Genomic DNA, 27,823 nt, shown 5'->3' with positions numbered 1-27,823 from the left:
GTGAACGAGTGAGTGAGCGAGCGGTGCAGGATATCAGTGATGGACTGTTCGTGGGATGAGGTTGGTCTTCAAAGTTGATTCCATTCATACACATTCCGCAGTTCCTGAGAGCGATTCAATGCTATGATCTTGTATCAATCAATCCAACGGCAGCCAGCTTCTTCGGCATCGTTACCATTCCTACACGTCTTGCGGCCCCTGGGAGCGACTCAATACTGTGACCGGGTATCCTACAATCCAACAGCAGCAGCATCAACCCCAAAATATGCATTAAGAGAAACATGCAGAGCTTCCCCGGCTTCGCAGTCGACGACAAAGCTCAAATATCCGGCAACGGCAGCACCCTTTCCTGCACCCTCTTCATAAGCGCCACGAACCGCGCCCTCTCGTCCTCCGTCTTGAACTCCACCCTCACGCCCGTAACGCTCCTCTCAGGCCCCTTCTTCCCTCCCCTGCCATCACTCGCCCTTCTCGTCGGAAGATCTCCCGCAGCGGTAGGCGACCTAACCCCACCTCCCCCCGCCCCACTCTTAACCTGTTCAGGCGGCCTCAGCACTCGCACATCGATCCCCTTCAGCTTCGCGAACTTGTTGTTCTCATCTTTGACCCTTACCATCTGCCGCGAAGAGTTCATCCACCACCTCGCCCAGCCCTGCCCGAAATTCCCGCCCATGTGCAGCAGCGCCATGACGCCGCCGGCCGCGCCGGGGGTATTGACGCCGTCGTCCTCCCAGATGCGCAGCACCTCGATGTTCGCAAACTGCTCCTCGAACGCGAAGGCGCCCTTGAGGCCCTCGTGGAGCACGCAGGTCTTGACCGTCCGGAAGGAGCCGAGGAGCTGGCGGCCGAAGACGGCGGACTGGAAGTCGGCGGCGGCCTTCTCGGTCTCGAAGACGTAGTTGGTCCACTTCGTCTTGAGGTCTTTCTCCTCGCGTTGGCCCCATTCGCGCGCGTGGAAGCGGAGGGTCGATTCGGGCTCGTTGGCGGCGGGCGGGATGGCGACTTTCTCGGGCTCGAAGAAGGAGCAGTAGGGCACTGTGTCGGTGTACTCGGGCAGTTTCTGCTGGCAGCGGACTTCGCCGTCGTCGGAGATGGCCCAGACGGACGCGACGACTCTCGTCCCGCCGTTCTCGCGGTTTTCGCGCTTGCGGATTACGTAGACTCGGGCGTCGTGGCAGGCGGGGACCATTTCTGTGTCGAACCTGGGATCGGGTTCGTCTGGGTTGTGTTGGGCGTATTCGACTAGCGTACACCGCACGTCGCACAGGATTGCTGCGTTTCGGAAGAGGGCTTTCTCGAAAGCAGAGGAGCCCGAGGGACCTAGGGGCTGCGATCCCATGGGGCCGATACTTGGTGAAGTCGCGACGGACGAGTGCTTGCTGTTTTGTGTGAACGATCGTGCATCAGAGGGTATTCGTGGTGATTGGGCTGCTCTGCTATTATAGCGCTGGGAAGAGCCTGAGCTGATGAATGACGCAGGGGTGGCTGGCGGGTTCCATCCGTTCTGCGATCCTCGAGGAGATAGCGCTGGAGGCGGTAATTGTTCATCAGACGGGGATTTCGAATCTACCCTGCGCTTTGCTGCAGGAGATTCAGGTGGTGTCCACGTAAGGTTGGACTCTCTCCGGGCCCCCTCTCGAGCATTGTCAACGGTGGTTGCGCGGAACAGATCAGGCAGTGTGGTGGATTCCCGTCGGGGCATATTCGACGTCCGGTGATGGTGAAGAGGATATCGCTCCGGTCTCATAGAGATTGATTCTGGGCTAGGGACAGCCGTCGTTGCTAAGCTGCCAGCGAACCTGTCGCTGATACTCGAGGATGATGGAGGTGGCGCTCCGCTTTCGAAAGCCCAGTCTATCCCGCTATTCCCAGGCTCCCGATAGTAGAGAGGGTGGGGTTGATCGGAGACAGAAGTCTCCCTCCATGGGTTCGCGGACACATCGACGTAGCTCGAGTTCGCAGAAGCGCGAGAGACTTGAAGGTCGAGTTGGCGTCCTGGAAGTATCGAGTCGTGATCAGTGTTAGAGCCCTCGATTAGGCGCTGTTCGTTGGTCATCAGCTCGATCGTCGATGTCGTTCCGTTCGACGCTGTGCTGTTGAGTCGATAATGGCCGTCCCGCGCTGTTAAAGCTGGCGTCCCGTTAACAACAGAGGTGATGATGTGGTGGAGCTCGTCGATCTTGTCGCCAAGGTCTCCATTGACTCGATCGTGGATGCTCGCGACGTTCTCAGCCATGGGCATGACGACTTTCTCCAGTCGTTTCAGAGACCTCGTCTGCAAAGCCTGCATGGTCAAGTTGATCGTGCTTGTATGCACATGCAGCATGTCTCTGAGGGCAGAGATATTGCCGCCCTCGGTCGTCCATGCTAGCGTCTTGTAATTAGCAAGGACCACGTCACTCCAAGTACGGCTCTCAGCGACAAACCCGCCGCTCGTCTGCTCTCTCCGGATGATCCGGTATCGTTCCACAAAGCTCTCGAGATCGCTGAGCGTTCTCTGAGCACTTTCCAAGATCGCCGCCACTGCTGCTTTCGTGGCATCTTCGGCTTTGTCGAGCACGCTCCCGTCGGAGTGGAGTGTTTCGGCGACGAGCTTCAAGGCCTCGCTGAGGCCATTGGCTTCGCGCTCGATCTCGGCGAATTCTGCGGGTGCGCTCTTCTTGCCCTGCGTGAAGGCCCTCCCGATTCTCCAGGCCGTCTGCGACAGCATGAGAATGTCTCCGATCGACGGGGTCATGGCCATGGTAGCGGTTGGTCGAGCCGCGCAGCGGCCTCAAGCTGTTCTGGTCCGGTCTGCTCTGGTAAGGCGAGTGGAGACCACCCTTGTCCTGGGGGCCTGGGTCAATGCAGCACAGGCATGGGTCGAAGAGGCCTGGTGGTTGTGAACGAGCTGTTCAGGTACTGGAGACACTCTACGGACGCATAGATATGACAAGCAAAGAAACGCGAGGGCTGTGCAAGGCGACGGCAGGGGATCTGTCAGCGCCACGCGCAGGCTGAACCTCAGGCTATGGGAAGGCTATGAAGAAGGCGTTCCTGTGCCATGCCAAGCGAGGCGTAGGCGACGGCCAAGAGGGTGGAAGAACGGCAAGCCCCAAAGGGCGATGCTTGAAGGTGCCCACACCGGCCGCCAGGCGCCGGTAAGCGAGGGTGTTGCATGCCCCTTCGCCTTTGCAGGCAGCGCGTTGGGTGATGGTAGGGCAGGAGGGGCTGGAGGGGCAGGAGGAAGCGTGCGGGCTCCGTCGGCCTGTGGAGCGTCGGCTGTCGCCCTTCCACGTGCCTGAGGAATCCCTCCCATTGGCTTTCTGCCACCACGCATCTGCTAGGCTACCAGCCCATTATCGCTGCAGGCCTCAACGCGCAGACGGATGCGGCGCCTGGGAGATTGACGCCATCCGAATGAAAAGCATCGTCAAGCTGTGACGGGGGCAAGGGCGTGCGATGTTGCGGAGGCAGCACGTGTGCAACGCATGGCGATCTAGGGGTCACGGTTGAGATCCCCATGCAACAATAGCGGCGACGATCTGGTCCGCGTGCCTTGTAAGGCGAAACAACTCGCTACCTGGAGATCGTCAGGACGGGGCGACGACAGACGGGTGGGAGACTTGTCACGGGTCAAGCATGGCCTCGGCTTTGCTTGTGCGCAGGGACTACTCAAGGTTCGTCTCGAACGCGACACCATGCTTTTTAGCACGCAGCCACCAATCTTAATTCGCTTTCTCTCCGACGAGGCCGGCACTCATATATCATTGGACGGCTACTCGGAACGTACGTGAATACCGGAGCTCATGTAGCTGAAACAACCCCGTCTACGCCCAACACCTTCCAAAGGACACCTCCAGCTCCCATCTCCACCTCCCGGCTACCTCAACTTCCCTCACATCCTCACAGCAGCAATCTCCCCCGGCACCACAAACGACCCATCAATCGACGCGAGCGCCTGACAATTCCCCTCAAACCCCGCATTGAAACTCACCCCGACACAGTTGCTCACGTCGAACATGCCGCAGTAATCCGCACACCCCATGAACGTGCGCGTGTAAGTCCTGGCGTCCAGCTCGCCGTCCGCCTCGCGCTCGCCCAGCGACCCGGCAGCCAGCGAAGCCTCGTGCAGCTCGCGCTCCGCGTCCTCGCCGTCGCCGCGCTTGCGCTTGCCGCTCGTCGTGATGACGATGCCGCTCAGGTGCGTGTCGCACAGCACGCCGTACGAGGTGCCCATCTCGTCCTGGCAGGTCTGCAGGTTGAGCTCGGGGCACATCTCGTTCGAGCAGGGCGGGATCGGGGCGGGGGTCTGGAACGTGGGCGTGCCCCAGGCGGTCGTGGGGGTTGTGACGGTGAAGGCGTAGGTGTATGAGACGGGCTTGATCAGGTTGTTGCCCTGCGGGTTGTCTTGGGGCGATTCGGGTTCTGGGACGCGGTGAGTTGAGGTTCTTTGATGGAGGGGAGGGTGACGTACTGGGCGGTTGGCTGTATGAAGATGCGGTTGTTGTGGATTGTGCGGTTGCGATGGCCGCCCAGAAGGCGATGCTGACGAAGAGTAGTCGGAGCATTTTGATGGGACTTTGAGGCTTTTTTTTTTGGTGATGAGTTCGTTCAAAGTGAACACTGACGTTCTGCAAGAGTCGTAATAGACATCGATTATGTGCTTCACATGTTTGGTCGCCCCTCCAGCGCGCCGGAATGCAAGACGCGACCGCGTCGACCACGTGCCATTCAAAGCCCATCGTCTGGCGACCAGACTTGGCGCATCCATCTTGTGTCCAGGGGAGCACCCTCCTCGTAGAATCTCAGATCCGTCGACAACCTGATGCGACCGGAAGGATCCTCGTTCTTCGTGGCGCCGTGGAGAAGATAGGGGTTGTGGAAGACGACGTCTCCAGCCTCATAATTGCCAACCAACCACTTGCGAGGAGACTGACCCCTGTACTGCGCATTCTCGAGATCTCTGGTGTAGCTCTCCATATCATGCGTCAGCTGGCCGTCCCTCGCCATGTTCAGATTGAAGCCAGAGATGCGTTCTTCAGGTGGCAACTCCATGTTCTTCTCCATGAACTCCGCTTCCATTCGACGGCCTAGATCATCCGAGTGCTCGAGGTACACGAGCCCTCCACCGATGGCTGAGACGTCTCCAATGGGGACCCAAGCAGTCAGAAACTCCGCCTCGCCGGCACGCAGAAAAAGGCGGTCGTAATGCACTCCGGTCGAAAGACCGTTGGGCACATTGTGCCTCAGCAACGTCCTCTTCACGAGCACGTCCTTCTCCCACTCCATGAACTCGCGCACGAACTGCCTCAACTTCGGATGCTCGAGGAAAGCCAGGTAAAAAGGATGCGCGTGCGCCTCGGTGAGCTTATTGACTCTCTCAACAGCCTCAGGCAGATCCCTCCCGCCCACGCCATTGTGAGCAATCGGATCTTCACGCTCGTCGAAAATCCCATCGCGCGGCGAGGTTCCCGGCTTGAGAATCCCCGTCGGAGCCATTTGCTCGAAGTACGACTGGCGCATGTCCAGCACGTCCTCGCGAGGCATGACGTTCTTCACCCACACGTAGCCGTCTTCGTCGAAGCGGCGGCGCATCTCGGCCATGGGCGTGTCGATGGGCGTCGGGCGCATCCAGCCGACATTGGCATCTTGGAGGTACGCGCCGTAGTTTGAGCGGAGTTTGGGGAGTTGTTCGGGCTCGTAGACGAGCTCGTGCGCGGGGCGAGGGGTGGGTTGGACGGCTGTTGCCATTTTTGTGTCTTGATTGTTGTGAGAACCATTTCGTTGAGGGATGGATCAGTGAGGTTCGAGGTCAGTTATAGGCCGGCTGCGTTCCTTCTCTTGGTACCGTAATTCGACGTCTCCATCAATACACAGGCGGGGTACAGTAATGGACGATCCCTCGGATCTATTGCTGCCATGTCGCAGAGAGGCAATAGACGGCGCGGGATCCATCTTTTTTCTCGTAGTGAGGCAAGAGGCTCCGGGCTCTATAGCTGCAAGTGAGGGGCGGCAACATCTATAGACCACCTGCAGCGTTGCTTTGTGTGCCAATAGAGTGCTGCTAGCGCTTAGAAGATCGCCTTCTTCGAAGATGTCGACCCCAGATTCTCCCCACGTTCGACCCACTATGGAAACTCAGTCCGCGGGATGTGTTGCCCGTTTGAGAGTCACGCTGCATAAAGTGTGCGGCATGAATTTGAGCATGCCGGATCTCCACCTTGCTATGTTCATGATGAGTATGTCAATGCTCGATCTTTCACCGGTGAAGTGACGGGAGCCAGAAGAACATAGCCCCTCATCATTTCCCAAACTCCCGAAAAGGCGGGCCCTTCACCTTCCCATTCGAATCGAATTTGACGCCCTCCTCAGCAAGCAAGTCCCTCTTCTTACCCGCGTACTTGCCTTCCTCGCCCCAGTGCCCTCCGAATCCACCGATCGATCCATCGGAGCTCAAGATCCGATGGCACGGGACTTCTGGCGCAAACGGATTATTTCGCATAGCGTTGCCGACCGCGCGAGCGCACGTCTTGTGTGAAGTTGCTGTGATGTAATCGGACATGGCTTGGTAGGTGCTGTATCGGCCGCGTGGGATGTGGCAGAGGAGGGAGAGCGTTTTTTTCCGGAAGGGCGTTAGGGTTTTGGACGATGAGATCCGGGCGAGTTGATCGGCCATTCCGGGGTCTTTTTTGTCGCCAATTGAGTCTTTCGAGTCGACGATGGTTTTCTTGTCTTCGCGGATGCCGTCTGGATCCGGCTTGACGCGTTTCTGCGGCGAATCCGGCGACGGCGCGAAATACTTGGATATCGACCCATCAGCCTTCCTCTTCTCGCCCTTCCCGGACTTCACCGCAGAAGCCGTCTGCTTCTTATGATTCTTCGATCGCAGATCAAGACTCCTCTGATCCAATTCCACAAGATCAGCCTCCCCATTCGCCACTTTCTCTCCCAACGCCAGCGCGTCTCGCAACTGGTTCAGAGTCATGTTGCGCACAGCAGGGGCTTTGAGAACCTGGTTCCACGGCTTGTCCAAACCAACTGCATTGTCCAGCACGATTCGCGCGAAGCAGTGGTCTAAGTGAACGGGCCATTCGGGCTGCACGGGATCTCGCGACTTCGCTAGAGCAGGCAGGCGTGTGGCGTAGAGGTCTGTCCAGCGGGTGCGGAGAGCGTCTATATCATCCTCTTTGGGGTCCGACATCGGTGCGGTCTTGACATGAGAAAGGGGATTAATAATCAAGATTGTAAAAGGTGATGTGTAGTTATCGATGTGTAGACGGGAAGGAACCCTCAGGCCAACCCAGGCCCTAGTTGCGCGCATGGGCCACGAAAGTCTAATCCGATGGCACATGGGCTTCATAGTAAGTCGCCAATCATTCCAATTATAGCACACCAGTAGATGATGGAACAGGGCGAGTGAGGCGCAGGTACTTCGCAACAGCACTCACGCATATCAGTGCTCGATCTCACACACTCCATATAAAATAACGCCGTACTTTCATTGTTCTATCCTCAACCCCCAACACCAAACGAACCAAGTCCCCATTCAAGGTATCACCGAAAAGAAACCCCAAATCCATCATCGCAAGCGCCTCGGAAAGAAGTGCATCAAAATAGAACAAAGGTCGGCAAGAAGCGTAAATCCGGCACCGCCTCCTCCCAGAATCAGAAAAGAAAAAGCAGAATTGATTCCCGGCTGCCGATCGTTTTTGTTCGTCCAAAAAAGTGCGATTCATCTTTCGCGAAGCAGAGCAAAAAACAACAAAGGCGGCCGTGGTATCATTTCGTTTGTTACGTAGCGGAGCGGGCTCCTCGCGCTCTTTCGTGTGGCTCTCCTTCGCTGCCCGACACCTTATCCCTATCCCTCTACCGCGCCATGTGAGATCTTACCTTACCATTAGTGTCCGCTGCCCTTCCTGAACCGAAGCAGCTCGCTGAGGCTGGCAATGCTGCATCCGTGCTGCAGGAAATCGTGCCTGCCCAGCTCCTCCGCCGTCGCGCGGCTCTTGACGTCCACGCAAAGACACACGCTGAGGAAAGCCTTCAGCTCCTTCGACAGCTTCTCCGGCTTCTTCAGCCTGGGCGTGCCGTTCGTGGCGATCAGGTAGAGGGCCTTGAGGGGCTCTTCGTTGAGGTAGGGGGGCTCGGACTCGATCATCTCGATGGCCATGATACCCAGGGACCAGATGTCGACCTTAGAGCCGTACTCCTTCTGCTTGACGACCTCGGGCGCCATCCAGTAGGGCGTGCCGACCATGGTGGCGCGCTTGGAGCGCTGCTCGGTGAGCTTGGCGCAGAAGCCGAAGTCTGTGATTTTGACGTTGCCGCGGGAGGAGAGGAGGACGTTGTCGGACTTGATGTCTCTGTGGATGATGTTCTGGGCGTGCAGGTGCATGAGACCCTTGCATGTCTAGAGATTGTGTTAGCGTGGGCGTCAGTCAGTATTGGGGGTTTTGGGACGTACCTCGTAGCAGATGGTCGCGATTTGATCCTCGGTGATCGAAGCATTGTTGTCGATCACGTCCGTCAGCGCACCACCCTCCATGAATTCCATCACCACCCACAGCTCGAAGGTGTCTTCTTGTAAGAAGGCGTCGAGGAAGTTGACAATGTTGTCATGTCTGCTTTCCTTCATAACAATAATCTCGTTCACAATGAGTTCCTTTCGAGGCTGGCTGCGCAGGTCCATCTGCTTGATGGCAACCTGTGCCCTAGGGCCGTTCATGCGCAGGATCTCTTGAGCAGTCCGGCTAGGGGCGTTTTCACGAATGCGTGCGACGTACACCGATCCAGAGGCACCCTGGCCGATCTTCTTCTGCTTGTTGTAGCTCTCCAGCGGGTTTGAAAGGTTGACCACGGATCGCAGACGCTCCATCACCTGTGCGTCGGACATGGCGCTCATGCGCGCCTCCTTCGGTTTCTCATTGGGATCCTTCTTCGTGAGCGCAGCCTCTGTCTGCTTGTGGTGGTCTTTGGGAGCGCCTGTCGGCTGCTTCGTGGCGACATTAAGCGGCTTGACAGCGGCCTGGTCTTTCTGAGCGCCGGAAGCCTTGCGAGTATGCGGCGATGCCTGCTGTCCATTTGCGGGAGATGGCTGCTTGGCCCCATATGGTGAGGATCCGTTCGATGCAGGTGCCCTTTGAGGAGAGGTTCCGTTCTGTTGTCCGGGTGGCGATGGGGCTGGTCTCTGTGCTTGCAGGCTACGAATTGGCATGTTGGCAGTCTTACTACCTGTGGGTGCCGGGGGCGCGGGCCTCGTCGCATTGTATCTGCCCGCCTGAGCATCGCTGCTGTCTGAACCGTACCCACCACCGAGCTCTTGCTTCGCCAGTGGGACACGAGTCTTCGGTAGTGAATCGTTGTATTCACGATCCTCTTGTTCTTGCCGCCGTCTGCGTTCTTCTTCATCAGCACGCTGTCGGTCAGCTTCTGCGCGTCGCCTGTCTTCATCTTGTTTCCTCCTGCGCTCCTGCTCGGCTCTTTGCTGATCTTGGCCATACTGGGGTGCGGTGTCTGCCCGCTTGGGAGGTCCGTAGCCATTGTCCATTTGCGCACCGGGCGTGCCAGTTCTCGAAGGACCATAGCTATCCTGTCGCTGGAAGCCAGGCGTCTGCTGACGGGGTGGCGCAATGCTCGTCCCAGCCGAGTATCCTAGCTGCTTCTCCCTGCCACTGTCTACAGGCGGAGTAGGGGTAAGCGATGGGTAGCTCGACGGGTCCTGAGCTCTGGGAGCAAGTTTGTCGCTATAGAACTGCAGAACTTCCATGACGGCTTGAGGGTTCTTGGCCATGTCGTCCTTGGTCAATGCTGAGCCTTTCAGCAGTCGCTCCCACTCCACTGGCAATCCAACAAAGCCTCCAGTAACCGGATCAAAGCCTACATGGACACGGTGCGCGAAGCCCGTGGGGTGGGATACGCCGCCCATGCTAGGGCAGCGGTCGTAGATTCCGTCCATCCATCCGTACACATCATTGTCGGTTTCAAACTTCAAGATCCACTGCTTGCTGCCTTCCCTGGTCAACTCGATGCTGAAGGGGTAGTTGTCCGAGCGGGTTACGTTGGAGATGTCGCGTAGGTAAATGGTCAAGGACACTTTTGTGGTGGTGTTGTTCTTGTAGAAATCCAGCTGTTTCTCGCGAAGGATCAGGAAACGTTCGTTCCAGAATTGTCTCATGAATCCAGCGCCTTCCTCTTTGACTTTGGCGAATCCATCCTTGATGATAGGGTTCTCGCCGCCCAAGCTTGTGTCCGAGCGACTAAATCCACCGGGACTCGAGCCATAGCTGTTGAGGTTGGGGTTTCCAGGGGTCATGTAAACTTGTGGCGTGAGGGACACCTTTGGTCGGTCGGTCGGTGGACGGGGCGCTTCTCGCGTAGCCAAGAACTGATCTGGTCGGTAGACTCTGGAGAAGGGGCACGGTCAGCACACATACTGGAGTCGCGTACTTGCGCTCAACATGTCACACTCGCTGACATGCGCCCAGCGACAGCGCGACCAGGTCTCGTAGATCAATGGATGTCACGACTCGAATGACTCCAGTCCACACGGGTGCGACGTACGGGTTCTGTTGCGCCATGGCTGCGGGCTCACGCGCGTATTGGCGCCGCGGTGCTCTGGCGGACGGTGGACGAGCGAGCGTATCCTAGTCGCCGGCCGAGAGCCGTGGTATGCGCTCGCTCCCGCGTGCTGGGAGGTGGCCTGGTGGTGACGGGCGGCGCTGCGTTGCTGGCTCTGACCGGAAGGGCTGTGTGCAGCGCAGGCACGGGATGTGTCGCAGAACAAAGTACGGCTGGCGCTCTCGCTCTCGCGGGGCGGAGAGGTGCCACACAGGAGTGCTCAGACAGGGATGGATGGCTCGTCCTAGCGTGACGGTTCGTCGAGCGGTGGAACGGGGGTCCGTGCGCGTGTTGGAGGGGGAGGGGAGGGGTGCCAGCGCGGTGGTGGGCAACAATAGGGGGGCGCGGGGCGGTGGCAGGCGGCGCGGACTCGAGGCCGTCTCCGTTTTGGTGTGCAATAAAGGATGGGGTGTACCTGGCGCGAGGACGGAAAGGTGAAGTACATCGGTACGCCCGAGTGGGCGGGCGCGCTGGTTCTTTTGGGCGGCAGACGCTCGGCAGGGTCGGCGTGTGTTGGTGTTTCATCAGGCACCACCACCGTTTGCGCTTGGTCGCTGATTTCGCCGTCGCCGATGCCAGCGCCCCGACTATCTCCATTACTGACACATATGAGTTTATCTTCAGTTTGTGCCTCAGGAGCCTCATTATTGACTGCGGCCCACTGTCAAGACCTCGCTAAAGGCCAGCTCGATAAACCAACATCATCAAGCTTGCTGCCACCTCGTCCATCCCCCTTTTCCCCGACGCCGCACGCTTCCCATTCACTGCGTCATACAACAATAGCCGCCAAAGCGCAAGACGCGGGACAGCTAGGAATTTGCAGAAACGCACTGACACGCCGGGTCAATGATGTCGTACAACCTAACCTTTGTCGGCTGTTTGAGCACGCGATCCCCCGTCACAGAACTCGGTGGACTATCGCTATCTTCAGATCGCCAGTCGCTTTACCGTTAGGCCTGTTGTCGCAGACTGCACGCTTCCAGCTAGCTAGGGAGCACCCTTGGAGTATCTTTGAAATACTTACCGTAAGCTCCCAGAACGGCGCCGCTCCACCACGGCATGGAACGGCCGGCTGCTAGCCCGACGCTTCAGTCTTCGACGCCTGTCGCACGATCCCTTGGAGGCATGCGTGAAGAAATCCAGGCCAACCTGACGTCGAATAGGGGTAAGGCTGGGAGAACATGACGTCGATCAATGGCTGGACGTCGTCCTACTGTATGTGTTGACCATTCAGTCAAATGATCAAAAGTGTCATGGCTGGCTACGTCAGGGTTCGTCAAAGCGTGACTGTCATCCGTGAGATTTCGCACTTACGCCGAATGAACCCAGGGACAAAGGCTCTCTGAAATTCCAACTCGAATCTTGTCATACAGAGAGTCTTCCTCTGGCGGTCCATTGAGGAAACGTAGCGGAGCTTGCTGGATCTTCAATCTCTCAGCTCGTGCGATCTTCAAGAGAGTCGATACCAATGCTGAAATTGATCGGTCGACATCCTCGGACATCGTCGTGGAGCACGGCCTCCAACATACACTGACAGGGAATTGCATGCACTCTCTGACCATTGCATACATGAGGCTCATGAGTATGACTCCAACATGGGTCAATCTTCCAGCATTAAAAGACAGGTTCCCAGTGACCACTGTGGCAGCAATGGCGTACCATTAAACAGGAGGTTGACACAGTCCGTTACCAATGTCCACTTCCTATCCTTTCTTTCCACTTCTCAGGACTTCTTGCTCGTTTTCGCATCATCACTTCAGGGTTGCCGCAGGCAGCAGCGAAAGAACCCCTAATTCATCGTTGAGACATCAATAGTTGAAAAACAACGAATCCAGGCTCCTGGTCCCTCGGAAAGGCCTTGAATATGTTTGGGTACGCTTCATTCGGTGGCGGCGGATACATGAGAGGTCGAACTGTCCGCGAGCGGTCATTCGGCTATGGCATTTACCCTCCTCCCATGGGCGGCGTGGTCAGCTATGGTTATGGGTATGGGCCGATGGTCCCCAGACCTATGGGTTACTTCAGTGGCTGGGCCGGCTTTCACAGTCACTGGGCTGGATACATGGGCTGGATGGACCATTGCGATTACACCATCTGGCATCAATGGCAGCAGATGCTCGGAGGCGGAAATTTTTGTGTCGCTGACCAGCGCAGTATGCTCCTCGGTATGCTGCAACAGGGACACAACGGAATGGCTAAGGGGGAATTGGAGGCCTTGACAGACCGTATGCTTGATATGAATAAGCAGCTGGGCGCAGGCGATGATGGTCGCGTGCAGGAGATCACTGAGACCACTACCACGACACCGACTTCCTCTACAGCCACAACGGCAGCTAGCGACGTCACCGTGGCCCAGAGATATGAGACTGCCAATGACTTCTTGCAGCAGCTTACAGCCTCCGGTGGTATGGGTTGCACCCTCGAGCAAGCGCAGCAAAAGGCCACTGAGATCCGCGAAGGCCAGAGGGATGAATTGGTCAAGATGCATTTGGCGAACAAGGCAAGCAAGCCTGCAACAACATCTACGACAGCCACTACAGCTACTACGACGACTTCGACTACATCCACGAACACGGCAAGCGATGTGACAGTGGCTCAGAGATATGAGACTGCCAACGATTTCCTGGAGCTCCTCACGACTTCAGGCGGCATGGGCTGCTCGCTCGAACAAGCGCAAAAGAAGGCAACCGAGATCCGCGAGGGCAAGAGGGACGACTTCGTCAAAGCTCATTTGGCCAGCAAGGCTTCCCAGAAATCACAGCCATCTCAGCAAGCGATCGAGGCACCGCCTCAGCAGAAGCAGATCGAGGGCCCTCCTTCGACACCATCGCAAGCAGTGGCATACCCGTATCCATCTCCGCGGCCTCAATCGCCTCCACAGCTGCCTTACCCACAACAGGCCCACCAACAGCCAGTCCAATCGTACCCTGTCCAAGTCGCACAGCCCACGTATACACCTCCAGCTCAAGTGCAGGCTCACAATTTCAACTATCCTTACCACCAACCCCAGTCCACACAGCAGTACGCAGCGCCATACCAGCACCCGCCGCAAACTCCAATGACACACCAGCTGCCCCAGCAGCAACTGTATCCGGCCTACCACCATCAGCCGCAAACTCCGGCTCCTCAACAGCTACCGCCACCTCAGCAACAATCTCAACTCGCGTATCCGGGCTATCATAACCAGCAACCGCCAACGCCGCAAGTGCAGTCCGTTCCGCAGGCGCAGTACCAGCACCAACCGCAGGGCCCGTATCAGCACCAACCGCACCTTCAGCAGCAGGCTATGACCCCGTTGCCTCAGCAGCAGATGCAGCAGGCTCCGCCATACTATCCACAACAGTAGGCAATAGAGTCATCACAAGCAGATTGGAAGGTATGAAGACGGAATCTCAATTCAAGACAAAAGTGAGCATTTGATAAATGGTGGACGGATCGTCAAAGAAAAATTTCTTCAGAATGCTATGGAAATCTCACGGTCGGAGATTGATGTTAAAAACGAGAAAGCTGCGAAATGAATGTGTTCTGCGCGACCTCTTTCGCCCCACCGCCCGCTTGACGATCGTGCTATGCCCGCATACTCTACTTCCTGAGGGTGAGAAGACCAGGCCTGTACGGCAGCTTGTCGTAGTCGGTGTTGATGCTGGGGTTGCGGCCCTGGTACAGCAGCTGCAGGTTGCAGGGGTCGACGGTGAACGTCTGGTCGTTGCTGGCGCGGATGAGCTCGCCGTGGGAGATGTCGTTGGTCCAGGTGGCGCCGCTGTTGGCCTTGCCGGCGAACGGGTTCTGCTCGGTGGCGGCGTTCGGGGTCCAGGAGCCGCCGAGCGACGTCGCGGTGAAGGAGCGGAAAAAGCGGCCGTTGCTGCCCATCGCCTCGACGAGCATGAGGTACTTATTCTGGCCCTTGAGCGTGTAGACCTGCACGGCCTCGAAGAGGTTGGCCTTCGTGTCGCTCATGACGACGGTGGAGGCGGAGCCGAAGCTGCCCGGGAAGTTTCCGAGGGGCATGCTCGAGCGGTAGATCTTTCCGTTGTCGCCGGCGAAGAAGAGGTACATGTTTTGGCTGTCGGCGATGAGGGTCTGGTCGATGGGGCCGGTGTCGGAGCCGGAGATGGAGCCGGTGAAGAGAGGCTGCGCTGCGGACCAGCCGTTGGCGTTGGTTGGGTTGGAGGAGGTCTTGTAGCTGAACTTGGTTGGACCCCACTGGTAGGCGAGGACCCAGATGTTCTTCGGAGCATGGAAGAAGAGCGTGGGCGCGACCGCGGCCTGGCTCATCTGGTTCTGAGCGACGGAGCCCATCTTGGACCAGTCGCTGAATAGGCCGAAGTTCATGGAGCCGTAAGTGCTTCCAGTGTCGTGGAAAGTGGCGTACACCAGGTGTTGGCCATTGTAGGGGGCAACGGTGAAGTCCTTCAGGTTGGCCCAGCCAGACTTAGGTTGGGCAAGGGCACCGCTGGACGACCAGCGGTAGGTAGAAGGCAGAGCGCACTGTGCTGCGACGCCAGTTGCGGAGGACAGCAGAGCAATGCCGCCCAGCAGCAGGTTGGTAGCGGTCTCCTGGAACCTCATGGTAACGAATTCTTTGAAGGAACAATGTGGAGTTGGGGACGGTCGATCTTGGTTGTTTCGAAACAATGGATGTATTGGGGACTCAGTGAGCTTATATATGCTTGGTTATGATAGAGGCCTCAGCCTCGCTTAGAACTCTGAGGCCAGGAGCGAGTGTACCACTAAGCCCCAGACTAGAACACTGTCGCCGTGTCAGATATACAGGACGTTAGCCTCATTCGACAGGAACACCAGGTTCGTGCACACTCCGCGCTCGCAAAAAGATCGGCCAGCAGCATTATCCGAAAGTGTGGTAGAACCGGCTAAAACAAATAGCGCTTGAATGACCCCGCCAGACGGAATACCACCTGTTTACCACGAATAATATGCTTCGAGTGTGTCGAAGGTGTTGATGCCGAGTCCACATCAATGCTGAGACGGAGAAATTTTATTAATTTGTACCTCGTGTCCTGTGCCGTGGCGTCATCAGCATGATGGCTCGCTGATATGGTGGATAGCCTAGCACGGAGGGTAGCACTCCATGTGTCTAGGGGCGAGCGTCCAAAGTACCACCGCGTTTTCCTCAAAGATGACAGTGGTAGTCTAGACACGCCACGAGTAGCATCATCCAGTCGGCATCTCGAGGCTCTCACGGAGCTCGTTTCAGCCGCCGCCACCGGCCTGGGTTGAAGCCGAAGCGGAGGTTAGCGCGGTGATGTTGCGCAAACCGTGCGCTGCATCTGGGCCAAGATGTCAATTTGCCGATTTTCGGTGTGATGAGATGTTGCTGTCAGGACTGAGCCGAGGCCGAGGTTCGCACACGGTCCTTGGACGGCCCATTTAACCCTTCTGGTCCAAACAACGTGACGTACTACACGTCGGCTTCAGCACCGTCAGATGAGGATGGCCTCGCCGAAAGATACAAGCAGGAGACGCGACGATGGCATTCCAGCGACCGAGGTCACGATTCAGACATCCATGAATTTACTTTTCTAGATAGTTACACCATGGTCGTCTCTCGGGGCGTTGAATGGAAATTGACTCTCCTCATCCAGACACGGGATTTTGAGTTGGCGTGGGCGCAGTTCGAAGGGACTGGCGCGTTTTACAACGCAGTATCTGCAGGCGAGGGCGCCAATATTCGGTACGTCCAAACACCAGGCAGCGCTCCTGGGACCAGAGAAGTCCAAAGACGCAGATTGCAAGTATCGCATACTGGTTGACGTAGAAGACGGATCATCGAACGTTACAATAAGGCCAGCGCCAAGAATGTGCCCTACAACCTCAGACGTCATGCAGAGGAACCGAGCAGACTGATACAATATACCCATTTGTTCTCAACTGTCTATCTGGGAACGGTATTTGCTTGAAGCGGTATCATGCCTCGAGATTCGTCGGAAACTTTTGTGTCGGCGTACCGATACCACTTGCTCTTCGCAGCGTGGATTTCCTTCACAGGGCTTGCGTTCTTTCGCGTATCCAGGCAGCCCTACAACACCCGCATCAAGACTGAACAATACGAGACCATCTTCAAAGGAACAACACTTTCCGCCGCATTGGTTGGCATGGCCCTTGGAGGGACTATAAACAAACGGCGGAGCGAGGCCGAGACATGAGTCTCGATCTGGTCGTGGGTGCAAGCAACGCCCTATTATTATTGGATCTGCGGATGTTGTCTGTGCGCAACCAATACCACTGGCCTGTTCTGACAATAAGGAGTTCGTCCAAGGAACGTTTCGATGTATCATGAAGAGAAGTCACGCTGAGGTGGGAGTTCTTCAGCAAACGCATGCGTGCAGCTCCGGCTTTCTTGACCAAATCCGGAAAGCGTTCACTTGACTTTGGCTGGACCCTTGCAGAAGGGCCTTGCCCCACCAACACCTTCCGGAGCTCGACGACGTGCGCTTCTCATCGGTTTATGAGATCATGCTTGGAGACGATAGACAAATGTAGCTTCTGTTCCCTTCGTGTCGGGCGGATATTCAAGGTGACAAGCACAAGCGAGCTACTGCATCGAATCGTTCTTAAGCTTGGGTTGCCACCAGCCTATCTTACATCGCGTTTCTCATACCTTTACACAGCACTATTTTGGCATACAATCTTGTGCGATAGCATTCCCCCAGCTCTTCCGAATACATGCACACCTAGAGAGAGGCGTCAGCATTGCTTTTCAGCGATAGCACACAGCCGTCGTGCGTACGGTATTGAGGTCTTCAACGGATTTCCACATCGATCTTGCACCATTCACACGGCATATCGTGTCTCCTCCAACATGTCCACCTCGCAGCGTGTTGTGATCGTGGGAGCAGGCATTGTTGGCGCAAATCTGGCCGATGAGCTTGTTTCTCGAGGATGGACAAACATCACCGTCGTCGAACAAGGGCCCCTCAACATGCCCGGCGGCTCTACATCGCACGCTCCAGGCCTCGTCTTTCAAACAAACTCTTCGAAGACAATGACACAGCTGGCGCAATACACTGTGCAAAAGCTATTGTCTTTGGAAAAAGACGGTCAAAGTTGCTTCAACCAGGTTGGCGGTCTTGAAGTGGCGACAACACCAGAAAGAATGCAAGAGTTGAAGCGCAAGCAAGGCTGGGCGTTCTCTTGGGGCATCGAGACTCGTCTTGTCAGCCCCGAAGAGTGCGTTCAGATGTACCCTTTGCTAAACAAAGAGAAGGTTCTCGGTGGTCTTCACATTGCAAGCGATGGGCTAGCGCTGGCTGCCAGGGCTGTGCAGCTTCTGATCGAGAGAACGAAGAAGGCGGGTGTTCAATATATCGATCTGACTCCGGTAACTGCCATTGAGAAAGAGAACGGTCATGTCACAGGTGTGACAACTCCACAAGGCAGCATTCCTGCGGACATTGTGGTGTGCTGTGCTGGATTCTGGGGCGTCGAGGTCGGCGCCATGGCAGGCTTATCAGTTGCTCTTCTACCACTCGCCCACCAATACGCAAAGACAGCACCCATCGATGCTCTTAAACGCCGCAAAAATCCGGCCAACGGTGCCACCCTTCCCATACTCAGGCACCAAGATCAGGATCTCTACTACCGCGAACACGGAGATCGATATGGCATTGGCTACTACGGCCACCGTCCCATGCCCGTAAACGCCGGATCCTTGGGTTTGACCCCCAAGAATGTTACTGAGAAGAATATGCCATCCCGACAAGAGTTTACGCCGCAGGACTTTGACCCGGCGTGGAAGGAGTCACAGGATCTGCTTCCTGTTATGAAGGATGTGACCATCGACGATGGATTCAACGGCATTTTCTCATTCACTCCAGACGGAGGCCCACTCGTCGGCGAGTCACCCACCTTGGACGGTTTCTTTGTGGCCGAGGCTGTGTGGGTTACTCACTCCGCTGGCGTTGCCCGGGCGGTTGCCCAGCAGCTGAGCGGTGAGCGATCAGAGATTGACATGTCCGAATGCGACATCTCACGTTTCGACGAGGTCCAGCTTGCTCCGGAGTATGTCAAAGAGACTGGACAGCAGAACTTTGTTGAAGTTTACGATATCATCCACCCTCTGGCACCTAAGCAATCTCCGCGCAATCTCAGGGTGACACCATTCTATCAACGGCAGCAAGAGCTTGGAGCATACTTTTTGGAGTCTCGTGCGTGGGAAAGACCACACTGGTACGAGGCCAACGAGGCGCTTGTCAAGGACCTGCCGCTGGAGTGGCAGCCGGTCGACCGCGATGAGTGGTCGAGCAGGTACTATTCTCCAATTGCCGCGGTCGAGGCTTGGAAGACCAGAACGGGTGTCGCACTGTACGACATGACCCCATTGCGACGTCTGGAGGTCTCTGGCCCAGGTGCGATCGATATTCTCCAGAGGGTCTGCACAAGCGACATTTGCAAAGAGGTGGGCACGGTCACTTACACTCTCCTGCTCAACGAGTTTGGTTACATTCGCAGCGATGCAATTGTCGCCAGACTGGATGAGACTACCTTCCAAGTTGGCGTCTTCAGTCCCGACAGCCTGCCTTACCTGACCATCGAGGCTAGACGCCTCAGCGAGCGTTCCCCTGCCCGCTGGTCGCAAGTACGTGATGTCACAGGCGGGACCTGCAGTCTCGGCGTTTGGGGCCCTCTCTCGAGGGATGTCATCAGCCAAATCAGCTCAGAAGACTTCTCCGATAAGGCTTTCGGTCACCACCGTGTCAAGCGTGCCTTCTTGTCAGGAATCCCAGTCACTGCGATCCGCTTGTCGCATGTGGGTGAACTTGGCTGGGAACTGTACACTACTGCAGACAACGGCCAAAGACTTTGGGATGCGCTTTGGAAAGCTGGACAAGAGCATGGCATCATCGCAGCCGGACGCGCTGCCCTCAACGCTCTGCGTTTGGAGGCCGGCAACCTCGACTGGGGTACAGACATGACGAGCGAGCACACTCCTATCGAAGCTGATCTCGGCCATCTTGTCACAAGGGGCAAGCAGGGCTTTGTCGGACAGTCGGCATTGGAGAAGCACGCAAGCCGATCGATCTCCAAGAGGATCCGTACCATTGTCGTTGACGATGCTCAGTCGGTGATACTGGGCAAAGAGCCCGTATTCTACCAGGGCCGACCGGTGGGCTATGTCACAAGCGCAGCCTTTGGCTACACCATTGGAAAGCCCATTGCGTACAGCTACTTGCCATTTCGAATTGAAGAATGTGACGCTGTGGAGGTGGAATATTTTGGCAAGAGGATTACGGCCACAGTGGGGCCAACTAGCTTGCTGGGAGGCCAGGTCAGGCGTAAAAGCCCACGTGCTGTTGCTCCTGCTCCTGAGCTCAGAGCCAGGCTGTAGATGTTGAGAGGCTGTAATGACGTTACGAGAGTATATACGGGTCAAAGAATTTAGTTCCTCGTCTCCCTTCAGGAAGAGAGCACCGTTCTTACTCTTCAAGTCATGAGCTTCACAAGGACGACATACTTGACAACGAGGCCGTCAGCGACGCCAATACACAATGCCCAAATACACCTAAATCCCTCAAATTGTTAATATACCATGCACTACATTGGCTATGAGACAAATCATCAAACATGAAGCGAGGATAATGACCACTGAAGAGATGTAACGCCGCCAGACCCTAACCCTAAGTACCCCAACTTACCCTTAATCGTCCAAACAAACAGGAAGGCAGTCGACGTGAACTCTGTTCGGGGTGTACAATGCTGAAGAATCAGAAGACTTGAGATAAGAGCTGTCGATTTCTCTGCTACCCTTATCTAAAGTTAGATCTTGAGCTCGTCACAAGGGAGGTTGCGAAAGTCAGATAAAAGGCGGAAGAATAAGCATCCTTAGCGGCGGCAGGATCCGAGCTTGAGACTGACCAATCAAATCTGACTCGGAATGCTGCTTCCCGAAAGGGTTTCAACTTCCATTCACTCCGCTGACGTGTCTAGACCACAAAGATTACACCCATCACGACTTTGCATGCCTCAACGTGGACTCGGCACCTGTCGCTTCCATGCCGACGGTACGAAACTCTGATCTGGTGTCAGGACATCCCAAGAACAGACCACCGATCCTCATGGCGGATCGATGAGTGGCTGACCTCACTTCTTGCGTTGCGCATCCCAGTCCGGGGGGGTTGTTCAGCATCGAAGCCATGGAAGCCTTGATACAGTTACAGGAAGGCCCGATGTGTACACTTAGCGATGGCTGATGGAACAACTTACATCTGTAGCCGGCTTCTGAGTCTCACTGTGGCTTCAACAACAGCAGCGTTCTTGCGCGCTTTGAACCGTGGCTTCGGATGGTACATCCCAGAGGCCTTCACACGGGACTATTCTACAGTAGATAACGACAGTCAACCCTGACTGGAATAGCTAGGGGGGTCGCGGTCATTTGCCACTGCAGCCGCTGCTTGAGCGTGACACAACGCGAAAGCCCATCGCAATTAGCTGCCAATACCGGAGTTCCCAAGCCACTGCGCTTCCAGCCTTGCTCACGAGGAAAGCCTGCCTTCTTAGCGAAGTCTGTATGAACAGGCTTGGGCAACCCTTATCGCGCAATGTCTGGACGAAGAGACCGCGTCCCCAGTTGATTGCAGAACCAGCATCGCTTCAAACGATGGCTGGTAACGCGGTCTCTGCATCGCAGGCCGTAACTTCGCGAGCACAAACTGAACATGGTCTGACAGGAGACATGCCCACCTTGATGCACCTTATTGAGTGGGCTCGTGATCTCAAATGCCTCGTGTGTAGGCAATGTCAAGCCACATCGGGAAGCAGGGTGATAGCCAAGGCGATATTGGGCTTATTCCAGGCGGCTAGTAGGACCCAGTGACGTTTCTTTATCGTAAGGCTTATGAGGCGGGCAATTCTAGAATTGGAACCCGTCCCAGCCAACTCCCAGGCGTACACAGAACGGACGCGCTAACCCCATGGGGCGACGCTGTCCATATCAACACCATGAAGACTACAATACATTAAGAGCAGCCACAGGTATGGACTGCTCATCATTGCTATCTCATCTTCTCACAACAAGGTTCATCACTCGAAAGCCACCACATCCTCGCAACACATCTACATTCAGCCAGGATGACTTCGGTGCTCAACTATCTCGGTATCGGCGCCACGCCGCCAAAGAGTGATGTCAAGTCGGCCGTTCGCGCTCTTCCCGGAGAGTGGTATACATCTCAGGAGATGTATGAGCTGGAAAGGCGAGCCATCTTCTCTCGCAAGTGGATGCTCATCACCCACAAGGTCCGCCTCAGCAAGCCTGGTGACTACCTAAAGTTCAACGTGGCCGAGTATGAGTTCATCCTTTGCCGCGACCGCGAGAACAACATCAACGGCTTCCACAATGTGTGCCGTCACCGCGCCTTCCCGGTCGTTACCGAGCCTAAGGGCACCTCAAGAATCTTTTCCTGCAAATACCACGGCTGGTCTTACGGCCTCAACGGCAAGCTGGCAAAGGCTCCCGGTTACCAGGAGTTGCAAGGCTTCGATAAGAGCCAAAACGGTCTCTTCCCTATCCACGTCCGCGTCGATAACAACGGCTTCATCTGGGTGAACCTTGACGGCAAGCAGAAGCCCGAGATTCCATGGGAGGAGGACTTTGACGGCATCGACACCCAGCCGCGCTACACTCAGTTCAACTTTGACGAGTACGAGTTCGACCACTTCTGGGAAATGGATGGCGCCTACAACTGGAAGATCCTCGCCGATAACTACAACGAATGCTATCACTGTGCTACCACTCATCCTGACATTCCCGCCCTCGCCGACCTCAAATCTTACAATGTCAACACCACACAATGCAACATCGTTCACGATGCCGCAACAACCGATGAGCAGCGCGAGAACGGCCTCACCGTTGCCAGCACATACTATTTCCCCAACGTGTCTACCAACATCTCGTAAGTTCATGCTTCACCCCCACCCATTCGCTGCACAGCATCACTAACACCCTTACCAGCCCGCACTTTTTCATGATCCAGCGCTTCGTTCCCAACGGCCCCGTCAGCTCCTCAATGCAGTACCAGGTCTTCCGCAACAAGAACTCGAGCGACGAGCAGTTCGAGTTGGTCAACCAGATCTACAAGCGCATCATGTCCGAGGACAAGTACCTCTGCGAATATGCGCAGAAGAACATCAACGCCGGCGTCTTCGTCAACGGCGAGATGCACCCGCGCCTCGAGAAGGGCCCGCTGTACTTCCAGAACCTGTGTCGTGAGAACGTCACTGCGCACCATGAGCGCGAACGCGCCGCGAAGAAGGAAATCTGGCCCGCCAAGCAGCAGCTGCCCAACCAGCCTAATTCCGCCGTCAGCAAGAAAGACATCGACTTCTGTGCTGGTTTGGCTTGTCCTGCGACGCAGGAGGGGCTTGCTTGGTAGTTTAGTCAGCTTCAATAACTGGTGTTTGATTGTAGACTTGAGCGTTTTTGGAGTTTAGGGATGACGGACTAATCGTCTTGGGCATTTTGGGAACGGCGTTTGGAAAGCTTTTTGGCGAGATTCGATATGAAGCCTTAGATTGAGTGAGCAGGCAATGAGAATACGACTATTTATCCTTCTGTTCCTCGAGCTCTTTTCGTCAGCACCTTTCCAACTACTCTCAGACGGTGAGTTCAATCATTGTTGGTACAGGATATTAACTCGGTAGATTTGATGTACAGCAATCCTGAGGCGCTTGAGCATATCAAGAATTTGCTCACCTGCATTTTACATTCGTCGCAGTCCCCTTCGCAAAACTCCCACCCTCAGCGACCGGCCACACATCCGACTTCAACCAGAACTCCTCATGCGCAGGCCGTCCGCGAATCACGCCACCGATATCCAGTGGATCTACGAACGTCTCCCACCTCGACCTCGTGTCAACCCAGCCGGGGCCCATGCGCTCCGTCGCGCCATCAATATCCAGGTATCTGTTCGGACTGCTGGGTAACAGTCGGCCTGGGTGGATGATATTGATCCAGTAGGTGTAAATAACCATCGGCGCAGCCTCGAAGGCGTATAAATACCATTCATTTCGCGACACGAAACGACACAGGGAGCTGGTGCCGCAGTAGTCTGTGGTGTGAAGAGCGAAAGACTCGATGGCGCGGAAGATGCAACGGATGAGCACGAACGCCGAGGTCCCGTAGAGCATGATGCAGAGTTTGCGGACGTTGGGTGTCAACATGCGGTGGCTGACGCACCGGCGATGGATCACAGCAACGAGGCTGATGAAGACGACTTCGATGACGGCCTGCAAGACGAGAGATATGCTGATGAGAGTGCCGCCGAGTTTGAACTTCGATACATCATCGACCGACGCTGTTGCGTACAGCGATGCACCGGCGCTCGTCAGACTCTCCACAGCTATGCCAGCGTAGACAAAGATGACGACCACGCGACCGGGATGAAGAGGCGCATGCATGGGAAGGTAGCGCATAAGGCGACCGAGGACATTGTACTCAGCGGCAGAATAGATCGGAGGACCTGCAAGGACCAGGACGGTCTGTGCAATGTACAGGTTGAGATTTGATGTGTGGTACGACGAAATGCACCGGAGAATCCAGCCTGTACAAAAGATCGCACCTGCCCATGCCATGAAGAAGGTGATCTTCCAGAATCGGTAGCGACTGAAATTTGTTAGATAAATTCGTGAATTGAGCCAGTCCGAAGCGACCTACTGGTTTTGTATGATGTGGAGCAGAAGAGATGCTCCGATCAGACCCGCAAAAACCGCTGGAAGGACATGACTTGGCTGGTACGGGTAAAGAGATGCGCCCTCAGACGAGCTGCTTGATTCGGACATGGGTCGACTGTTGGGAGATTGCGTAAAGTTGGAAGGAGAGGATACTGAAGATGCTGTGTGCTGCTGATAATGTAAGAGATCCTACCTTTGGTCATTCCAATGGTTTTATAGTCCCATCTCTCGTTGCTGGTTATTTAGCTTCACGGAACTCATTGTGGCTGCGCCGACCTGTGTTGATACTTCGGCGGCGAATGTCACCCAGTCAGGATAGCAGTGCGCCGAAAGCCTCGACAGTAGACCAAGTGTTTAGTGGGAAGCTGCAGGTAGAACGATCATAATGCTCCACTACCATAACTGCGCCATATCACGCAGCGGCGCAACGTGCCCGAGTAGGACTAGCGCCTGAGGCTTAGCCCATCCTGAAGCTGAGACTCGTATGGAGTTGCCGTAACTCTTGCGGACGTATCGGAGATGCACCACGCCTTTGCAAATTTCGTGCCGCAAGGCTGAGCATGTGGATGCTAAGCCTTCGGTCGGTGAATCAAGCATGCTCTAGGCTTCCATCGGATTCACTTTGGTCGCAAAGCTGTTCGAACATGGTAGGTACAGAAGGCGTTTCATGAGGATGAAGCACTGACAACATATGGCCAAGATAGTGAGATAGTACAGACTTGCTGAATAAAAGGACTTGATTGCAGAGTGTGAAGTCAGAAAGCTGTTTTGTAGCACACGAAAACCATCTCAGTTGTGCACCTCTGTAGCCTCTCTGAAAGTTTGTGGCGTTCTCGTGGCTATGTCGTTCGGAGGGCTTACAAGGGAAGTTGGAAGAGCGGCTCTCTCCGTCAAGGACGAGGAGATTGATAAGCAACTCCCGAATACTTCAGTTCTGAAGTTCTGATGTCGATGCTGTAAAAATATGCTCGCCCGGGGAAATCACCACGACACAGCCACAAACTTTCAGGTGAGTGAAGTCCCAAACCCTAGCGCTTGAATGGATGGCACGGACCGCACCTTAAGCGGGACAAGCGCGCGGATCAGAGGGTCGTGCTGCTTGCCGCCTCGTGTCGGATGTCGTCACTTTCGCAGACTCGAGAGAGTCTCGGCTCGTATTTTGCACGACTTAGTCCAGACTTACCACACACCTCTCTTGGGGCATCTCCGAAATTTGACCACCTTCGCGTCTCCCAATCTCCGGACTCGTCTCATCCTCCCACAGCCACCATGGCGGGCACAGAACGACCGCTCACGCCTCCAAGGGCGCCACCGAACGCAACACCCATCACGCCGGAGCAAGTCCGGCGCATGGAAGAAGCCCGCCTGAAAGCAAAAGCCCTGCGCTCCCAGCAACAACAGCAACAAGCCCGAACCGCCAGCACGCGCGCCTCGCAAAATGCCTCCCCAGCGCCCATCGCAGGGCAAAAGCGGCCAGCGCCCTCCACCGTCCCCTCGACGAACCGCGACGCCCGCGCCCCGAGCAGCAACAACGGCCTCGCATCCTCCGCAGACACGGGGATCCGACCCGCACGCAAGTTCCAGAAGTTCGTCGAGTACGATTTCAGCAAGATGACGGACACGAAGGGCGGGTTCATGAGCGCCGAGGACGACCCTGGGAACCGCACGCTGCACGCGCCCGGCGATACTGAGAGTGGGAAGCCCGCCGGGATGACGCTGAAAGAGTGGGAGCAGCAGCAGCTGCGGAAGAGGCTGCGGGAGCGGCGCGAGGGGCCCTATGAGCCGGGTCTGTCGGTGCTGAACGCGGACCGCAAGAAGTGTCGCGAGTGTGGGAGCTTGGAGATTGATTGGCAGTTTGACGAGCACTTGCAGTGTCAGGTGTGCCATACTTGCAAGGAGAAATTTCCTGAGAAATACAGTCTTTTGACGAAGACGGAGGCGAAGGAGGATTATCTGCTCACAGATCCGGAGCTGCGGGATGAGGCTTTGCTGCCGCGCATGGAGAAACCGAATCCGCATAAGAGCACGTGGAATAACATGATGTTGTTCATGCGGTATCAAGTGGAGGAATATGCATTCAGCGAGAAGAAGTGGGGGAGTGCCGAGAAGCTGGATGAGGAGTTTGAGAGGAGGCAGAAAGAGACGAAGGAGCGGAAAGAGAAGAAGTTCAAGAACAAGCTGAACGAGCTGAAGAAGAGGACGAGAGTGGACGCATACAAAAAAGGCAGGGCAGGCGGTGGTGGTGAATTTGGTGACACGATCGGTCATGGCAAGCATGAGCATGAATGGGGCCGAAGCGTGGAGGACCCCGAGACGGGTATGACGAAGAAAAGTTGCATAGAATGCGGGATGGAAGTCGAAGAGCTTGAATTTTAGATTATGATACCCCAAATGCATGGATTTTTATCGCAGGACAGGAGTCTCAGCTGTACAGTGGACGAGTCCGTGCACTCCTAGCAAATGCGAGGTGAAGACACCATCCCGGAGAGCAATGCCTCGCGAGGCTTACTCCTCCTTGGCGCCACCACGGCCGGCCCTCTCAGCGGCCTCAATGCTCTTCTTGTCGGTCTTGATGTCACCGGCACCCGCGCCGCCCATCATGCCACCGAAGCCACCAGCGGCCTTCCAGGGGCGCTTCAGCTCGCCCGCAGCGGGCTGACCGAAGACGTGGACCTTGACAAGGTTGCCCTCGAGAGCGCCCTTGAAGGGGATGATGGACTGGATGAGGAGCGGGTTGGTGTAGTGGAAGTACAGGTGCATGACACCCATCATGCCGACGCCCATGACCTGGGACTTGAAAAGGTTGCGCAGCTGCTGCTGGTCGTAGGCGTGGACGGTGGTGGTGACGGCCTTGGGCTCCTCGGTGCTGCCCATGGGGGCGGGCTCGACGTACTTGAGGACGGTCATGTCTGTGCGGTCCATGTCAGCATTGTCGCGGTTTTATGAAGGATGTCTCAGGAATATGCCCGTACCCCTCTTCTTGTCGATCTGCATCTTCACGTAGAAGTAGATGGCGGCGATGAGGACGTTGCTGATGATGTAGAGCGCGCGCACGCCGGTGAGGACGTTAGGGTCCTCGAAGGGGATCTTCTTGGAGACCTGCATCATCACAAGGATGATAACCAGGTTGGTGCTGCATTGCGCTGTCAGTACCCAGGTCGCATGTTCTTGTATTGTGGCAGGGGCAGAGATACGCACATTTGCGGATTCATGACGGCGGTGTTTGTTAGGAGAGAGGCGTGATTGCCTGTTCAGAAGAGATGCGTGGAGGAGGGGAGGATGTTGGGTCGCGCGGGCAGCTTCTCGAGTCGCAGTCGCAAAGTCGTGGCCTTTTCGCTGGGTTTAAGGGCCCGCACGACTCGGGGAGGCGCGGAGAAAAGCCCCTGCCGGCTTCTTCAAGCTTCTATCAGCTTTAGGCTCTGGGCCCGGTTATCTGGGGCTTCACTATCGCTTTTGATAATAATAATAATGCGTCCTTCATTTCATGAGGCAATAATATCTTGCAGAAGGTATTTTCGCACAAGCCTTACATACTTCTCCA

The 27,823-nt window shown here is 56.0% G+C and overlaps 11 protein-coding genes across 11 annotated transcripts; 4 read left to right on the top strand and 7 right to left on the bottom strand.

Moving 5' to 3' along the window:
* Positions 1–319: 319 nt before the first annotated feature.
* WHR41_08628 (uncharacterized protein) lies at positions 320–2,743 on the bottom strand (the record flags this gene model as incomplete). The annotated part of the gene is made up of 1 exon (XM_069377232.1): positions 320–2,743. The coding sequence occupies one exon, from the start codon at positions 2,741–2,743 to the stop codon at positions 320–322; it is 2,424 nt and encodes an 807-aa protein (XP_069225850.1).
* A 1,134-nt stretch (positions 2,744–3,877) lies between these two features.
* WHR41_08627 (uncharacterized protein) lies at positions 3,878–4,724 on the bottom strand (the record flags this gene model as incomplete). The annotated part of the gene is made up of 2 exons (XM_069377231.1): positions 3,878–4,407; positions 4,457–4,724. 2 exons carry the CDS (start codon positions 4,722–4,724, stop codon positions 3,878–3,880), a joined length of 798 nt encoding a protein of 265 aa, XP_069225847.1.
* A 1,559-nt stretch (positions 4,725–6,283) lies between these two features.
* WHR41_08626 (uncharacterized protein) lies at positions 6,284–7,183 on the bottom strand (the record flags this gene model as incomplete). The annotated part of the gene is made up of 1 exon (XM_069377230.1): positions 6,284–7,183. The coding sequence occupies one exon, from the start codon at positions 7,181–7,183 to the stop codon at positions 6,284–6,286; it is 900 nt and encodes a 299-aa protein (XP_069225846.1).
* Positions 7,184–7,433: 250 nt separating this feature from the next.
* Positions 7,434–10,936, bottom strand: WHR41_08625 (uncharacterized protein). The gene is made up of 3 exons (XM_069377229.1): positions 10,543–10,936; positions 8,447–10,385; positions 7,434–8,392 (listed from the first exon to the last, which is right to left on the bottom strand). The coding sequence occupies exons 1-3, from the start codon at positions 10,557–10,559 to the stop codon at positions 7,880–7,882; spliced, it is 2,469 nt and encodes an 822-aa protein (XP_069225849.1). The 5' UTR covers positions 10,560–10,936; the 3' UTR covers positions 7,434–7,879.
* A 1,527-nt stretch (positions 10,937–12,463) lies between these two features.
* Positions 12,464–13,945, top strand: WHR41_08624 (uncharacterized protein; the record flags this gene model as incomplete). The annotated part of the gene is made up of 1 exon (XM_069377228.1): positions 12,464–13,945. One exon carries the CDS (start codon positions 12,464–12,466, stop codon positions 13,943–13,945), a length of 1,482 nt encoding a protein of 493 aa, XP_069225848.1.
* Positions 13,946–14,181: 236 nt separating this feature from the next.
* On the bottom strand, positions 14,182–15,168 carry axhA-2_1 (Alpha-L-arabinofuranosidase axhA-2; the record flags this gene model as incomplete). The annotated part of the gene is made up of 1 exon (XM_069377227.1): positions 14,182–15,168. The coding sequence occupies one exon, from the start codon at positions 15,166–15,168 to the stop codon at positions 14,182–14,184; it is 987 nt and encodes a 328-aa protein (XP_069225843.1).
* Positions 15,169–17,419: 2,251 nt separating this feature from the next.
* Positions 17,420–19,945, top strand: WHR41_08622 (uncharacterized protein; the record flags this gene model as incomplete). Its single annotated transcript, XM_069377226.1, has 1 exon — positions 17,420–19,945. The coding sequence occupies one exon, from the start codon at positions 17,420–17,422 to the stop codon at positions 19,943–19,945; it is 2,526 nt and encodes an 841-aa protein (XP_069225842.1).
* Positions 19,946–21,461: 1,516 nt separating this feature from the next.
* Positions 21,462–23,166, top strand: WHR41_08621 (uncharacterized protein). Its single transcript, XM_069377225.1, has 2 exons — positions 21,462–22,505; positions 22,565–23,166. Exons 1-2 carry the CDS (start codon positions 21,685–21,687, stop codon positions 22,983–22,985), a joined length of 1,242 nt encoding a protein of 413 aa, XP_069225845.1. The 5' UTR covers positions 21,462–21,684; the 3' UTR covers positions 22,986–23,166.
* A 56-nt stretch (positions 23,167–23,222) lies between these two features.
* WHR41_08620 (uncharacterized protein) lies at positions 23,223–24,424 on the bottom strand. Its single transcript, XM_069377224.1, has 2 exons — positions 24,266–24,424; positions 23,223–24,214 (listed from the first exon to the last, which is right to left on the bottom strand). The coding sequence occupies exons 1-2, from the start codon at positions 24,388–24,390 to the stop codon at positions 23,302–23,304; spliced, it is 1,038 nt and encodes a 345-aa protein (XP_069225844.1). The 5' UTR covers positions 24,391–24,424; the 3' UTR covers positions 23,223–23,301.
* A 1,127-nt stretch (positions 24,425–25,551) lies between these two features.
* Positions 25,552–26,658, top strand: WHR41_08619 (uncharacterized protein; the record flags this gene model as incomplete). Its single annotated transcript, XM_069377223.1, has 1 exon — positions 25,552–26,658. One exon carries the CDS (start codon positions 25,552–25,554, stop codon positions 26,656–26,658), a length of 1,107 nt encoding a protein of 368 aa, XP_069225828.1.
* WHR41_08618 (uncharacterized protein) lies at positions 26,626–27,592 on the bottom strand. Its single transcript, XM_069377222.1, has 3 exons — positions 27,481–27,592; positions 27,255–27,415; positions 26,626–27,191 (listed from the first exon to the last, which is right to left on the bottom strand). Exons 1-3 carry the CDS (start codon positions 27,492–27,494, stop codon positions 26,788–26,790), a joined length of 579 nt encoding a protein of 192 aa, XP_069225829.1. The 5' UTR covers positions 27,495–27,592; the 3' UTR covers positions 26,626–26,787.
* Between the last annotated feature and the right edge of the window lie 231 nt (positions 27,593–27,823).

This window comes from Cladosporium halotolerans (assembly GCF_011745625.1).
Source record: "Cladosporium halotolerans strain TM138-S3 chromosome Unknown Sca45, whole genome shotgun sequence".
NCBI classification, from domain to species: Eukaryota; Fungi; Ascomycota; class Dothideomycetes; order Cladosporiales; family Cladosporiaceae; genus Cladosporium; species Cladosporium halotolerans.
The sequence above is the reverse complement of the archived record's forward strand: the minus strand, read 5'-3'. Positions and strand labels throughout refer to the sequence as shown.